General features: G+C 38.3%; 2 protein-coding genes across 7 annotated transcripts in view; both read left to right on the top strand.

Moving 5' to 3' along the window:
- Positions 1-9,708, top strand: part of ldb2a (LIM domain binding 2a) — a 120,593-nt gene extending 110,885 nt beyond the window's left edge. For all 4 annotated transcript variants that reach the window (XM_042493547.2, XM_042493546.2, XM_088080809.1 and 1 more), the window contains exon 9: positions 7,754-9,708. In XM_042493547.2, coding sequence (XP_042349481.1) covers positions 7,754-7,984 — 231 coding nt within the window. In that variant the 3' untranslated portion in view covers positions 7,985-9,708. The remainder of the gene's footprint in view (positions 1-7,753) is intronic.
- Positions 9,709-11,968: 2,260 nt separating this feature from the next.
- tapt1a (transmembrane anterior posterior transformation 1a) overlaps positions 11,969-14,241 on the top strand; it is a 64,760-nt gene continuing 62,487 nt past the window's right edge. For all 3 annotated transcript variants that reach the window (XM_088080806.1, XM_088080805.1, XM_088080807.1), the window contains exon 1: positions 11,969-12,193. In XM_088080806.1, coding sequence (XP_087936932.1) covers positions 12,004-12,193 — 190 coding nt within the window. In that variant the 5' untranslated portion in view covers positions 11,969-12,003. The remainder of the gene's footprint in view (positions 12,194-14,241) is intronic.

Raw genomic sequence — 14,241 nt, 5'->3', positions numbered from 1 at the left:
TCTCATACATACATAATGTACATCACACACACACACACACACACACACACACACACACACAGATACAGCGTGTGCAATTGTTTTCTCTCTAGAAGGCAGTTTGGCTCTGTGCCAGCTCTCATTATCACCGATATCTGTATACAACCCTCCACCCCCAGCCCCCTTTCTTCGTCACATGCACACACTCTACTCCATCACTGCCCCCCCCACACACACACCACCACCACCACCACCACCACCTTCCCACCCACGCACATGCACACACACACACCACCCGTACCCCTCATGCCGTGCATTCACACGCCTCTTAAGACTGGCAGCGTGGCTGGTAACATGCTGGTTACATATGTTGCACGCCTGCTGTCTTTGTCTGAGAAGTTGTTCGTTTGTGGCTGAGCACAAGCCTACGTGAGCCCAATGACAATAAGGAGTGGACCCTCGCAAGGGGAAGGGGGGGTTACCAGCGGCTGGAGGAGAGGAGGTGTGGGGAAGGAAAGTGGGGAGGGTGTGTGTGTATGTATGTATGTATGTGTGTGTGTGTGTGTGTGTGTGTGTGTGCGCGTGCGGAGGGAGAGCACTTATAGAATGAGCAACACTGACCTCTAGTGGTGTGAATTTAGTGTCTAAGGTGTTGTTTCTCTCACCAGGCTGCTCCAGCAGCAGGTTTTTAATGCTGTCATTGCTTTTGAAGCAAGTAAACATATTATGGACTGAACCTGTAATTAACTGTCCATCGCTGTGTGTTAAATTGCTGGATCGGAGATCATTTGAGGATTTCATTTACAAGGCTATGGTTGACTTAAGACTGATTCACGTGTGGCTTGTGTGGAAAAAAAATCCTTGAACTCATTTTGTACAAATACTAAGACTCAGACGATCTTAGTACTTTTATACAGGTGGTTGCAAAATTTTATCAACAGTTTTTACTTGAACCCCTAAAAAATAAGGCTGGTTATATTCTATATTTTCCTTATCATCAACTAATCCAATAAAAAGATTAAAACTGACAATGAATTGATCCGACTAACAAGTTTTGTGTGTGTATTCAGAGCTTATTTCTCTGTGCTGTGTTTTAAAATCATCACTGAGCCACACTGTTGCACGGTGTGACATGTTTCTTCGTTAAAATGAACGTGGGCACTGCAGTTTATTTTCACTCAATCCCACATACTGTACACTGTCCTGCTGCTGCGAAAAATCAACAAATGTCTATCGATTCGCCACCGAAAATAGTCCCCAACAAATGCTACTTATGATGTGTGTACATTATATTCTTCCTGCATAAATAGTAATAATAATATCAGAATACATACATCATTTCTAAAATATGTCACCCCTTGAGTCAGCTTGCGCTCTGTGGGTGTAACACAGCGCTGAAACTCCCTCTGTAGACTGTTACCACAGAGGCTACGAATGCGCAAAATATACACATTATATTGTAAGTAGTGATGAATATTTTGCCGTTAATGATTAAATGAATAGCCTAAAAATCCTTCCTACTGCAAATCAATATGATAAAGATTTTGTCTTTGTCAGATTGATTTGTCCACTGTTTAATGTCACAGATTAGAGCTCGTACAATCCAGATTCAAGATTGCAGTGTACCTAAAGTAGAGGCTTTTATTTTGATATATTTACTTCATTGCTTCCTGTCACCTTTCTACATTTTTTTAATACCAAAAGAAAAAATTATAAAAACCAAAGCTGAACCTTTTTTAATTCATTTTTTCTTGGTTATGAGTTTGCAAACAATAATGGAAAAACTGTCTTGTTTTCTGTTGTTTTTGGTTTGTTTAGTTTTGGTTTTAAATGAAAAACAAAGTTTATGAACGTACACGGAGCATTTACTGTTCGTAAAATTTGTTCAAAACAACAACTCCCAGTTGTTTTGAAAATTACTAAACTTTGTAAAGATAAATCTACCGTATATAGCAGATTTTAGGATTTGCATCTTCAGATGTGCATGTTTTTGGTTTTTGAAAACAAAAAGAAGGATTTCCTGTGGAAACACATTAAGTAACATTAGCTTTAGACTAAAACTGTTTTAGGAAATTACTAAATCTGTAAAAAATAAATCTGTAGCAGGTATTTTATTTTTAATTATTTATTTATTATTATTTATTTATTTATTTAGCTGAAACAAATGTGCTCAGAGCTGAGAGCCACAGTCGTGAGATAGATCAGCATGTTTTTGTTTTTTGTCTTTTCACTGAATTTGTTGACAAGAAAAAATATTTAGAATATCACCACAGGAAGGCACCCAAAAAAATATACATCAATCAAGAAAATATTAAAAAGCCTTTATTTCTGTGGCTATATCATTTAAAAAAAAAAACATTTTCAACCACTGTACATCTTCTTCATGGCTTTAAAAAGCTATTTTTTTCATTTATATTTGTATTTTATAATATAAGTATAAAGTAAACGAATAATTAACATGCTAAATAGTATAGGTAACATTATTTAAACTGTAGATTCTGTTTCTCTATTTTATCTGATTTTTTTTACAGAAGGGATGGAGGGATAGTAAACTTGGGCTGTTCATCCAACCACCTCACTAAACTTTATCAAAAAACTTTTTTTAATTTAAATTTTCTGTTGTCTGTTGTTTCGATTGTGCTCTACAGTGTTATTTGCTGCTTTAAGGAACAGTTTTGCTCTCCAGGCCACCTTTGTCATCGTCACATTCCCGCCACGTCTTTAAATTCCCACTTGTTGTTTTGGAGACCTGAGGAGCAAATATATCGTCCAAGCTCCTCATTGCTAATCCCTGTAAAAAAAAAAAAAAGCTAATAACGCTCCTTAGTGAATGCAGGGAGGCGTTCATCATCGCTGCGACGGCCCATTCAAAGCGTCTAAGCCACTAAGCTAGCGCTAAAGCTAACTCTTAACGAGATGAGTAGACGAGTTGACAGTATTAATTAGCTCACAATTAGCGCTCCCCAGTCACAGACTAGCCACCAGCTGTTATCGTCTGAGGGATTTTTTTTTTGGCCCAAAATTGGCCAGAGGTAGGTTGACAGGCCTCCTCACAGGAACAGATGGTGAATGCATGGCTTGTTGGCAATCAGCACGTTTTTAGCTAATGACTTAATTAGCTATGCAAATTGACAAATCAGTGTGGATATTGTCATTTAGTTGAAAAGCTCACCTAAATTAATTAGCCTGATTAAGGCATAGTGGGGTGTAGAAGTGGTCGCTAGGGGGGTTTTTCGGGATGGCTTGGATAAATAAACTGCCTCTCGTGCTCTTCATCCGAGTGTGTGAGTTTTGGGTAGGAGGGGTGCTGAAGTGTGCTAAGTTGTTTGTATGTTTACATCGACGCCTGCTGCAAGTGATGATGTGTGTTTGTCTTGTGCATGTGTGCTTATCTCTGTGGGATTCAGTCGTGGGTGAGCGTATTGTTGTGTACAATACGTGGACTTAATCTGAGTTTGCATTCAAGTGCGTTTGTCTGCGCTCGTGTTCAGGTGTGTGATTGTACAGTAATCTGGGTCTGTGTGCCAGTGCATGTTTGTGTGTGTGTGTGTGTGTGTGTGTGTGTGTGTGTGTGTGTGTGTGTGTGTGTGTGTGTGTGTGTGTGTGTGTGTGTGTGCAGAGGAGATGGGTGAGAAGAGCGAGATCTCCCAAGCCAGGCAGTGTTGACACACTTGGCCAGTGAAGCGTGCGCTCCATTTAACTGTACGGCTTCTTCCCAGGTTGTGGTGGGTGGCGCTGGGGCTCGCCAGCCGGGAGATGCTTAGTCAGTCAGAGGGAGATGAGATTCACGAACTCAGCGCACACAAAGACGTGCAGCCATGATTCAGAGCTTATGGATCAATGTTTGAATTCACAAATTTAATTCCAGTCAACAGAAATTCACTTAAAGCAGTGATACGTAATTTACAGTCTGCGGACCAAATCTGGCCCCTGATAGGGTGCTGGGTGGCCCCCCAAACATTTCATAATTTACAATAAAAATAAAGTGACTCAAACTGGGAATTGTTTTTGTACTTGTAGTATAGATTAGGTGTCGGAGTTCATAAAAACAGCACCACAATAGAGCTTGTTTATCAAAAAAGTGCCGGTGGAGGATCCCCAGCACCCCCCGAAACAGGTCCGAGCTCAACCCCTTAATGTCCTAAAATCCTAGAAATGTCAAGTCAAGTCAATTTTATTTATAGAGCCCATTATCACAAAGCATGGTTTTCCTCAGGAAGAGCAGCAGAGGATGATGAGGGATCCCTCTTACAGGACGGAAAGACGTCCTGAAATTCTATAAACATCCTAAAGTCTGAGAAATGTCCTGAAATCCTAGAAATTTCCTAAAATCGGAGAAACATCCTAAAATACAAAAACATCCTAAAATGAATATCCCTGACTTAAAGAGAGTCATAGATGATTTTTAATCAGCTTTGTGTCAAAACAATTTGGGCGGTATGTGTGTTTCTCTTTTCTTCTCACTTTTTAACAGTAACATGAGATTGTTAGTTACCAGCCGGCGTCACTGTGTCAAAAGGACAAGCTCACATTACGTCCCCGACCAGTAGGAGCATTTATTCATCTGGTGCAGTGCAGTGCATTCTGGTAGTTGTAGGTTTTCTACCTCTTGCGTCCTTTTTCTCTGTTTATCCCGGTCGTGTTGCACAGATTCCAGTAGTATTTGCGTCTTTCTACTTCAGAGACGTCGTTTTATATGAGGACTCTTGTTATGTCGATGAAATTCTTCTTTAATTCATGAAGTGCAGAAGAATTTTCCACGAAACACGTCACAAAACAAGCGCTGCTCTCTCTAAAGACTCATCACGACAGTCACAGATAGCGATGGGATAACAGCTAAATCTGTCCCCTGACCCGCTGTGAGAGGGCCGTCTCTGTGAAATATGTCTTACATGATGAGTATTGATTGGGGCGGGAACAGAGCGCCGGGGGAATCCGCTTTCTGTACGGGGAAGGTTTCATTTGCACCGAGCGCTTCGAGAGGGGTCGACCATAGAGAGGAGGATCACTGCATACGCCAACGTCTGTCCTAAACACACCGAAACACACAAAGTCTTTGCAGAGCAGGGGGTCTGTGCTGAAGCAGAAAATACCTCCCATGGTAGGGGGTTTGGGCGCTCCTCGCTCGATTGGAAACAGAAATCGCTGTAAACACACAAAAATAGATCAGCAGCTGTAGAGACATCAGCTGCTGAATCAAAGTGTTTGTCTTTATGACCTTGTTGTATTTTTAACCCTTTGTTGTATTTATTTTTTTAATAATTTCAGTTTTTATTTGTTTCAATGTAATCATACAAACAGTGTCATTATCTATACGTAAACAACCTCAAGACGTCTGTGAAAAAAGCACATTTTTATAACAGACACTTAAAAAAACATCCCAGAGAGGTAGACAAGAACCAAGATAAGGTAGGATAAAGTTAAAATAAAACAAAGAAAGAGTGTTTAACCCTCTGTTTAATTTTTTCTTAAAAAAATCATAAAATGATGTGAAACAGACAAACACGCATATTCATGTATGTGAAGTATTGCAGATGTTATAGGGTCTTGTTTTGGGCGGATGTGAGTTCACTTGGTATTCAGATGGCGCTTTGGTCTCAGAATTAGATGAAACAGATATGAATTAATTTCTTCTCTGGTGATTTCTCTCTCACTTTAAGCATATTAATTCTGAATCGGCCCCGGGCTGAATGTGGACGGTCCTGCACACAGCTGAGAACACGTCACGGGTGCCTGTGTAAAAATTGATTATATTTGTGTGCCAGTTTTATGGACTGTCTTAAATAATGTGAAACTAAAAGTGGGTGTAGTAAAGACAGAAGGAATCACATTGAACAAGAGGAAAAAGGGGTAAATATGTTTGTATTCTGTTTTAATAAGACGTGTGTTTGTAGCCTGGTCAGCAATAAGACAAAATTAAATACATCTTTAAAGAGGATTAAAAGGATTTTTTAATATGTTCGAGCAGAGGTCTTCAGGGACCTCTTTGCTGAAAGAGAGGCGAAGCAGGGACACCTTTCTACACGACGGGAAAATGTCCAGAAAACTATTTTTATAGTTCTCTTAATTATATTTTTTAAAATTAGGTTACATTTTTAGCACTCTCTTGAGTACACTTTTTTCTTTCTTTTTTTTAAAGACTTTTTTTTCTTATTTCAGGTAATTTTCTTCTCACTTTTTACTAATTTCTTGCTTATTTTAGGCCAGTTGCTCGTCGTCCTCTTCCCATGTTTTTGTTAACTGCGTCAAACTAAATATAATATAAAATAACATAAATAGTATAAACTTGCATTGCATATTTAACCCGGCAGATGTGGGTTGTCGGTCAGGAAGTCATATGAGCCTCAGACTGCAGTCTTCACCTGTATCTACTTTTTATTTAATCTTTCACAAAGATATGTTGTTGCAAAAGGTAAAGCATGTTGGATTTGTAACACGTATTTTCACACATATTTAAATTTTGAAAGGATAAAAAAATCCCTCTGCAGTAAATCTGAGTTGCCTCTCGGGTTCCTGAACAACCTGTGAAGGACGCAGGTGTTTGAGTTTACTGGGCTTCAGTTTTACTTTTATATTTACACACAAAGTTATATTTTTGCGTACTCTTCTCTAGAAGGAAGACCACGTTGGACCTCATTCACAAACAGCATGAATCTGTGCTTAAAGCATGCGTATGATAGTTTTGTGCACAAATCTGTAAAAAAAATTGGGATTAATCAATGGTTTCTCACCCAAATTTGTTCGTGATCCACCAACAAATGAAGAACTTCCTCAGACCAAAGCTTGGCTGGTACTTTATTTATCATTAAATTTTATATCACTAAAAATACATAGACAGGAGCAATCTTTAGCTCACCTGGTAGAGTCTGCGCCCCATATAGGCTCAGTCGTTTGTGGTGGCCCAGCTGTGATTTCAACCCCTTTGCTGCAAGTCATCGCCATCTTTTCCTCCTTCCTTTTCTGTCTCGCTTCAGCTGCACTACGATAACGGCAACGTGGCTTTTTTCTGAGAGTTGTACCCAGAAAAAGATTGAAATCAAACATTTGCATTGGCGATGACAGCAACTGCACCGCGTACTCCGTGATACGCCGGAGGCAAACGTGTTTCCTTTTATAGAGAAATGGGGGCGTGGCAGTATGCTGATGTAGATAGTGGGCATGCACCTTACAGTTAAAAATAATTCATGAACATACGCCTGGTTGGTTGTTGTGTACGTGTCGTGAATCTGACTGTAATTTGGTGTGCACACTTATTTTGTGCTCAGAGTAAAGACATTTTAATGCACATATCCGTGAATGAGGCCTCACTGTGTGTAAGAATCCTAATCAAAACCTCGCTGGATAAACCAGAACTTTATATTGGTTTAGAAATAAACCACATTTCTTGGCCCATTCCCTGAAAACAAATGTGATATAAAACAGTGACCTCATGTTAATGCACAAAAGCAGCATTATGTGAATAAGGGACGCTCAGTAACTCGTGTGGTCACAGCGGACGTCCCATGTGCAGAGGTTATGTCCTTACTGCAGTGGCCATTGGTTTGATTCCAGCCTGCGGCCCTTTGCTGCACGTCGTCCCGTCACACACAAAAACACTCCTACCTAAAAAAGGCATCAAAGCCAAAAGAATAATCTTAAAAAAAAGTATGTGAATAAAATGTCTGCAAAACCACACAGCTTGAACATGACTCGACCTTTTTTTAAAAATGAGCAGAAACATTTCTTAATATCTTGTCTCTTCAGTTTGTAAACTTGCTCTCCCCGCTCTCTGCAGGACGTGATGGTGGTGGGCGAGCCCACCCTGATGGGCGGCGAGTTCGGGGATGAGGACGAACGTCTGATCACCCGCCTGGAGAACACGCAGTACGACGCCACCAACGGCCTGGACGACGAGGACGACTTCAACAGCTCCCCGGCTCTGGGCAACAACGCTCCCTGGAGCAGCAAACCCCCCGCCGCCCAGGACAGCAAGCCCGAGAGCACGGCGCCCCAGCCCTCGCAGTAAAACAAAAGCAGAAGAGGAAAACAACAGATCCTTGACTCCGTGTGGACTGGACTTTTTAAACTCTCCCCTCCCCCCGAGGGCAGCGCTTCTACGCCTCATAACAACGAACTGAATCAGAATCTGCAAACTCACCACTGGCTCGTCCAGCCAAAAATATTCTGGATATTTTCTTCTTCTCTGAATCACCGTAACATCTCGGAGAACTATGAGTACTGACAGCATTGCACAGCAATATCCACATGTCAAAGACAATAAGTGCGTACAAATCGTATGCAACTGTAATGTAAAAATACCGAGGCGGGGGCTTTTTTTTTTTTTTTCTTCAAGAATGCAGTGGAAAATTGCAGATCAAATTCTCCCTCAGATACAAACCTCTCGTCTGGTGGAGTACTACAGCTGTGATTGGTTGACCTGCAGGTCACGAGTCATCATGCTGACAGTAGACAGAGGGGAGAAAAGAAGAAGAATAAAAACAACAAACAAAATGTCTCAAAAATGGCAAGCTCAACGGCGAGAAGGCAAGGTGTTTTTTAACAGAGCCGATGGAAGCGTCTAACCACATCGGAGACAAATGAAACATTGTTTGAGGCAATTGCATTTTTATTGGAAATTCAGTCGGCTGTTGGTTTGTTTCTGCTGTTGCTGTTTATTTCCATTTCCAATTAAGAGGAAATAAAAAGTTCTCTACCGCTATGGACTCCTTTCAAACGAGGGAAAATCTTGTCCTAGGATTGTTTTTTCCACATTACCGCGGTCGTCACAGATTGTGATTTCATGCAAACCAGTTTGATTGTGTTCGTGGTCTATTGGTATTTTGCTTCTCTCAGAATCCTTTGCAGTCACGTTGTAATTTTGCCGATCAGTATGTGAACTTTGCCGACACGCATTGATGCATTAATGTTGATTTTTTATTTTTCTTTCCCTCCTCGAGAAATTGGACTTCTTTCCCTTTAACGACCTACTCCCAAACTGATACTAAAGCCTTTTCCTGCATGATTTTATAGGATTTTTATTTTGTTTGATATATGTACTTTTTAAAAACACATCATTTTCCTTTTGGGTTCATCAGTTTGGGAACACTGTTACAAGGTTTGTAGCTCTGTAAATAGAGGTGGAATCTATTTTGTCCACTGTAAATCAGCCACTGAAACCAGTTTGGATATGGCAGCTGTTTTGTTTTTGTACAGGAGGTTCAGATTTCTGTTGGGTGGTTTGGATGGACGCTGCTTTGCTTCCGTCAATAACAAAAAAAACAACAAAAAAAAGTTCTCATCCTCTTTAGCTAGTGCAGAACCAAAGCCACAAACTTAAACAGTCACACTCATATTTCTTGTATATTCTGTGACATAAATTTTACATTTTAAAAAACAACGCACAGATTAAATCCCAGCCACCCGGCAGAAATGGTTTGAGGTCCCTGTATTTGTGCTCACAATTGTTCTTTAATCTTTAATTGAATTGATAATATATCCCTGATCTTTTTTTGTTGGACTTTTGGTTTGAAAATGGGCAAGAAGACAGCGACACGTGTCTTTATACAATTGGATCTTATGGGTATTTATTTGTGCATTTGTAAGGAAGCTAACACATTTCTAAATATGTTTGAGCCTAGTATTATTAGACACCATTTGTACATTATATAGCAGAGGTGTTCAGTGTCATATCTGATGTCTGGTATGTATGCTTTACCATTATGTGTGCCAATAAACCGTGCTTACAAAGGAGTTTGGTTACATGCATCATGTGTGCATGTAGCATCTGTTATTTATTTATTCACTGATTAGTTTGATAAATCATTGCAAAGGTCATTCTTGACCTTCAAAACTACTTTTCTACGTAGCAAAAAGTCCTTAAAACGCTCCAAAATGTTAGTTAAAAAAAGTACTTAGTAGCATCGAGCTGTGAAGCAAATTGCCCCTCGGGGATAATAAAGACATCCTTGATCCTTGATCTGTTGAGGAAGAAAATAAAATACAGTTGAAACCTCATGAACAGCTGCAAAGTGGACGTTGCAGTTAGATTTTCTTCTTTTCATCAAGTTGGAAAAATTGCCAAGCTGTTTGGCTAAAACAAAAGTGGTAAATTTGACTGTTTTTTCAGGAAAAGGAACAATTTCCTCCCAGTTTATGTCTTAGACGAAAATCTTATAACAATACATTTCTATATATAAGAGGTGTTTGTTTTTTGCTTAATTTTTCTCGTTTCTTTAGAACTTAGATTATTAGAAACAACCTCATACAATGATTCAGGGATGTGAAAGTCACGTTTGGTCCGACGACTCTCAAAAATATTGCAAAAACTTCTTTCCAGAGCTGCCATTTTGGGAGAAATCTATTGCAGGAAAACCAGAGATAAAATAAAGATGTTTACACCCAAGAGCTGTCAGAAACCACAAGACAGCTTGTGTTTTTAATATGACGTTATCGTAAACATGCACAGTCATACGCTAATTACTTACCTGGTTTTATTCACATGCTCATGTGTTCACTTTTAATTCAAAATCTTAACTACAGGTTCAAACACCTTCTCTGCTGCTCCCTAGAGGTTATTAAGCATTCTGGGAAATGTAGGACATCATTAAGTCCTGGAATGTGACGGTAACATAAAAATATTAATGTTTCTTGTGGTAAAAGAGTTTCTGAGCGTCTATTTTTTTCTGCAGTGTGTAGCAGTATATCTGTTACAGTTATGTTGTTTCCTGTAGTGGGGCACGCTGTTAAAAAATTGACATAAAAAACTATAAAGAATAGGCCCAAAATTTACAGTTCTTCAGGAAGTAGGTTGTAGTTGTGCTTCGTCTTGTCCACAAGGATAATAAACTTTTTTTTGGTCACTATTCTGTAATGTATAACCTGGATTTGATCTGCTCGCCCATCTCTAACCTGATATATCTGAATAATTCTGTATATAATAATAAGTGAAACGTGGAACAAGACAAAAAAGTGAACTACTTTGCAAAGTTGTCCAGATAGCTCAGTATGCAGAGGCCTCGGTGCTGTTGTTGGGTAGACTTTCAATCCGGAAAGATTTGGTGGAAATTTGTCGACACCAAGTGGATTTGAGTGAGTACTGCAACAATATTTCATTTAATCATTGTTTTATGTCACTGTTTTCCTTTCTCAGATTATTTTTGACAACACGCTACAAAGAGCACATGATCCCTAAATATTAACTAGATTTTAATCAGACAAGTAAAAAATAATTTTGTGACCAATTCAGTTTCACTACGAGGCGAATCTTATTATTTATAAAAAAGACAATAGTAATAATAATGATAATAATGATAATAATAATAATCTATTTTTTAAAATCATACAAAATATATTAAAATTAAAAAAAAAATTAATATATGGCATATATGTTTTTGTGTCATATTCAATCAGCTCTTTAAAAAACAGTTTAAAATGTATAGATTATCCCATTATTATAACTTATAATAATAATAATAATAATAATAATAATAATAATAATAATAATAATGAATTAATAACAGTTTCACAAAGACGGTCTTTTTCTGCCAACTCCTCTATATCATGAAAGTAACAACAACAACAACAACAACAACAACAACAACAATAATAATTATTATTATTATTATTAATAATAATAATTAAGACTCCAATAACATAAACTTATGAGCACAAGTTCATTGTCCCATATAAAAAATAAAGTGTACATCAGAGATGTATAAAAGAAACGCTCCTTCTTTTAGGCTCGAGGAGAATGACCTTTAAAAACGTTTTAAAACAAAAATATTAAGTATCTACAAGATACAAAAGTCTACATCATTTGCGCAGCCTTGGACATTACAAAGAATTTACTCTAATCAGCGCGTCTTTCCTTCATATTGCCTATAAATTTGCCTTTATGAATGTGAAATTTAACTTAAAAAATAGTAACTCGACTTTTCTTTTTAGGGTGAGATTTTCAAAATAAGAGCCGCCGTCCGCCGTGTGACGTCGTTTGTTTTCCTCCCCGCGGTGACGTCGCACAGAGCGACGCGGACTTCCAAAGTAAAAATGGCGGACTCGTCGGGGACCGAGCTGTCAGAGGAGAAAGAAGCAGAAATTGAGTTAAAGAAAAGACAGAAACGACCGTGGGAGGATTTGCACAGGTCCGGTAAAATCGGTATAACCGCGGAGCTGCCGGAGACGTTGGGATTTTACGACATTAGCGCTGTCAGGAGGGAGCAGCGCGAGCAGCCCGCAGGTAACCGTCGGTCTGACGTTACAGCTAATCAACGCTCAGGCGTCAAAATGTGTCCGTTTAGTTCACTGACTCTGAGTATTATTACTGTTTTGACTTCCTAAAAATAACACTACACTGATAACAGTCCTTGTTTAAGTTAGAAAACGTGAAGGAGTAACGTTAACGCTGAGCCAAGAGCCGTGAACGGTTGTTTTTTTGGCTTTACAGTCAGTGTTAGCTTGATTAAGTGGCTAATAATGAAGCGACTGCTCGCTAAAAACAACTCTGTGACTCACAATGAAGTCATTCTCCTAAACCAGCTCTGCATCCTCTCTGTCACTGTCAAAAGTTACTTTGTACGGCTGCACAAACCGCCTGTAGCTGCTGAAACTTCAGTAAGCACCAAATATTATGTGATTAAGGGACTGTTCGTTATTTATGAGAGGGGAGGGGGTGGTGCAACAAAGGGGGAGGCATGTCAAATAATTTCTTAAGCACTGGGGAAGTACTTATGGCTCTCATTTTGGCTTGTGGAGGGACATACAGCTTTAAATGGCTGTATTTTGTATTTATTATTTGCCAGAGATGTTTTTGGAAGAAAATATGTTAGTTTGGAAGGCATATTTTCTTTAAAAATTATGTAAAAAAGTTCACAAAAGCACATCCAGATGACAAAAACAAGGTGTAAAACAATAATACAAAACAAAACAAATCAAAAAGTCTGCACACTAGACTATTCTTCTACATCCTCTTCATCAGTCTTTACAAAAATGCTAGAATTACACCATTATTACAAGAAATAGTAAAAACAGAAATTATTGTTGGAGTTTTAAATTTTCTGAAAGTTCTTTAACACATTATGTGGGATGAATGTTTCCATCAAAAAAAACAACACATAATTACTCTAATCTTAGAATAGTGATATTTCATCAAAATCACTTTATTTTATGTCATTTTTAAGATTTTGCCAAAAATAAACCGTTTTCCCCAAGTTACTCAGTGAGGCTCAAAGAAAAGTATTTGTAGCTTAATGAAGGGTAAAAACACCATAACAAACCCAAAATAACTTCAATCAAAGTTACACACACCAGCAGTCCCTCTCCTCTTACAGAGTTACAGTGCCTGGTTATGATAAATGGTATAATTTTGGCCATTTTTAAAGAAAATGTGCCTCCCACAACCAGCATGTTTTCTTTAAAAATCAACAGTAAAATAATAGACAGAAAATGAAATGCACCTATTTTTATCATCTGTAAATTGTTGCAGTTATTTTCAAGCAAACACGCACCGTTTCTAGATTCTCCAATGTGAGAAATCTGTGTTTTTGTCATATAGGATGAATGTATTCTTGGTTTTTGACTGTGGGTCTGATTTTAAATGATATTTAACCCTTTGACACCTGGATCGACAGTTTTCTTGTGCTGCGTTCAGATGCCTTTCGCAAGCATTGAAACCTTTAAAACATGCTATTAATATTATTTGTAGTAGTATTTATATTAATTATTTTTATTTTATACATTTTTCAGATCAGTTCCTGTTTATGTTCTTTTACATTTTTTTTTTTTAACTTTTGGGTCATTTCTTGCCGAGTTACTCTTGGCCTTTTTTCCTTTTTTTTCGTGAGAAATCAAGCCAATTTGCTCAGGTTTCAAAGGGTTAAATAAGCTACCCATATTATAACCAGAATGGTTCACTATTTTCGACCATTTAATGGACAAAATGGTTTATCAGTTAATTGAGAAAATGATTGGCATTTGATAAACATACTCAATTGTTCCTGAATAACTGTTTTGACCCTTCATTTGTGGACCTTGTGGTCTTTTCTTTTTTTTTTTTTTTTTTTTACTTTATGCTCCAACATCATAAAGCAACATATGGGTCACAGAATCATATACACCAAAATCTCAGCTTTCAAAATGTGTGCCTCTGTGTAAATGCAATGCAGGTGGTGGCAGTCTTTACCTGAAACGTCTCACTGAACCACAGATTTTGGTTTGACGCGTGTTGGATCTTCAGTTGACTCAGCTCATTGTTAATTTAATCAAGTAAAGGGCACATCCGCTGTTCAG

The sequence above is a fragment of the Plectropomus leopardus genome, chromosome 8 (assembly GCF_026936395.1).
Source record: "Plectropomus leopardus strain MGB_pleo_1.0 chromosome 8, ASM2693639v1, whole genome shotgun sequence".
Lineage (NCBI taxonomy): Eukaryota > Metazoa > Chordata > Actinopteri > Perciformes > Serranidae > Plectropomus > Plectropomus leopardus.
This window is presented reverse-complemented; position numbering and strand designations above follow the sequence as displayed.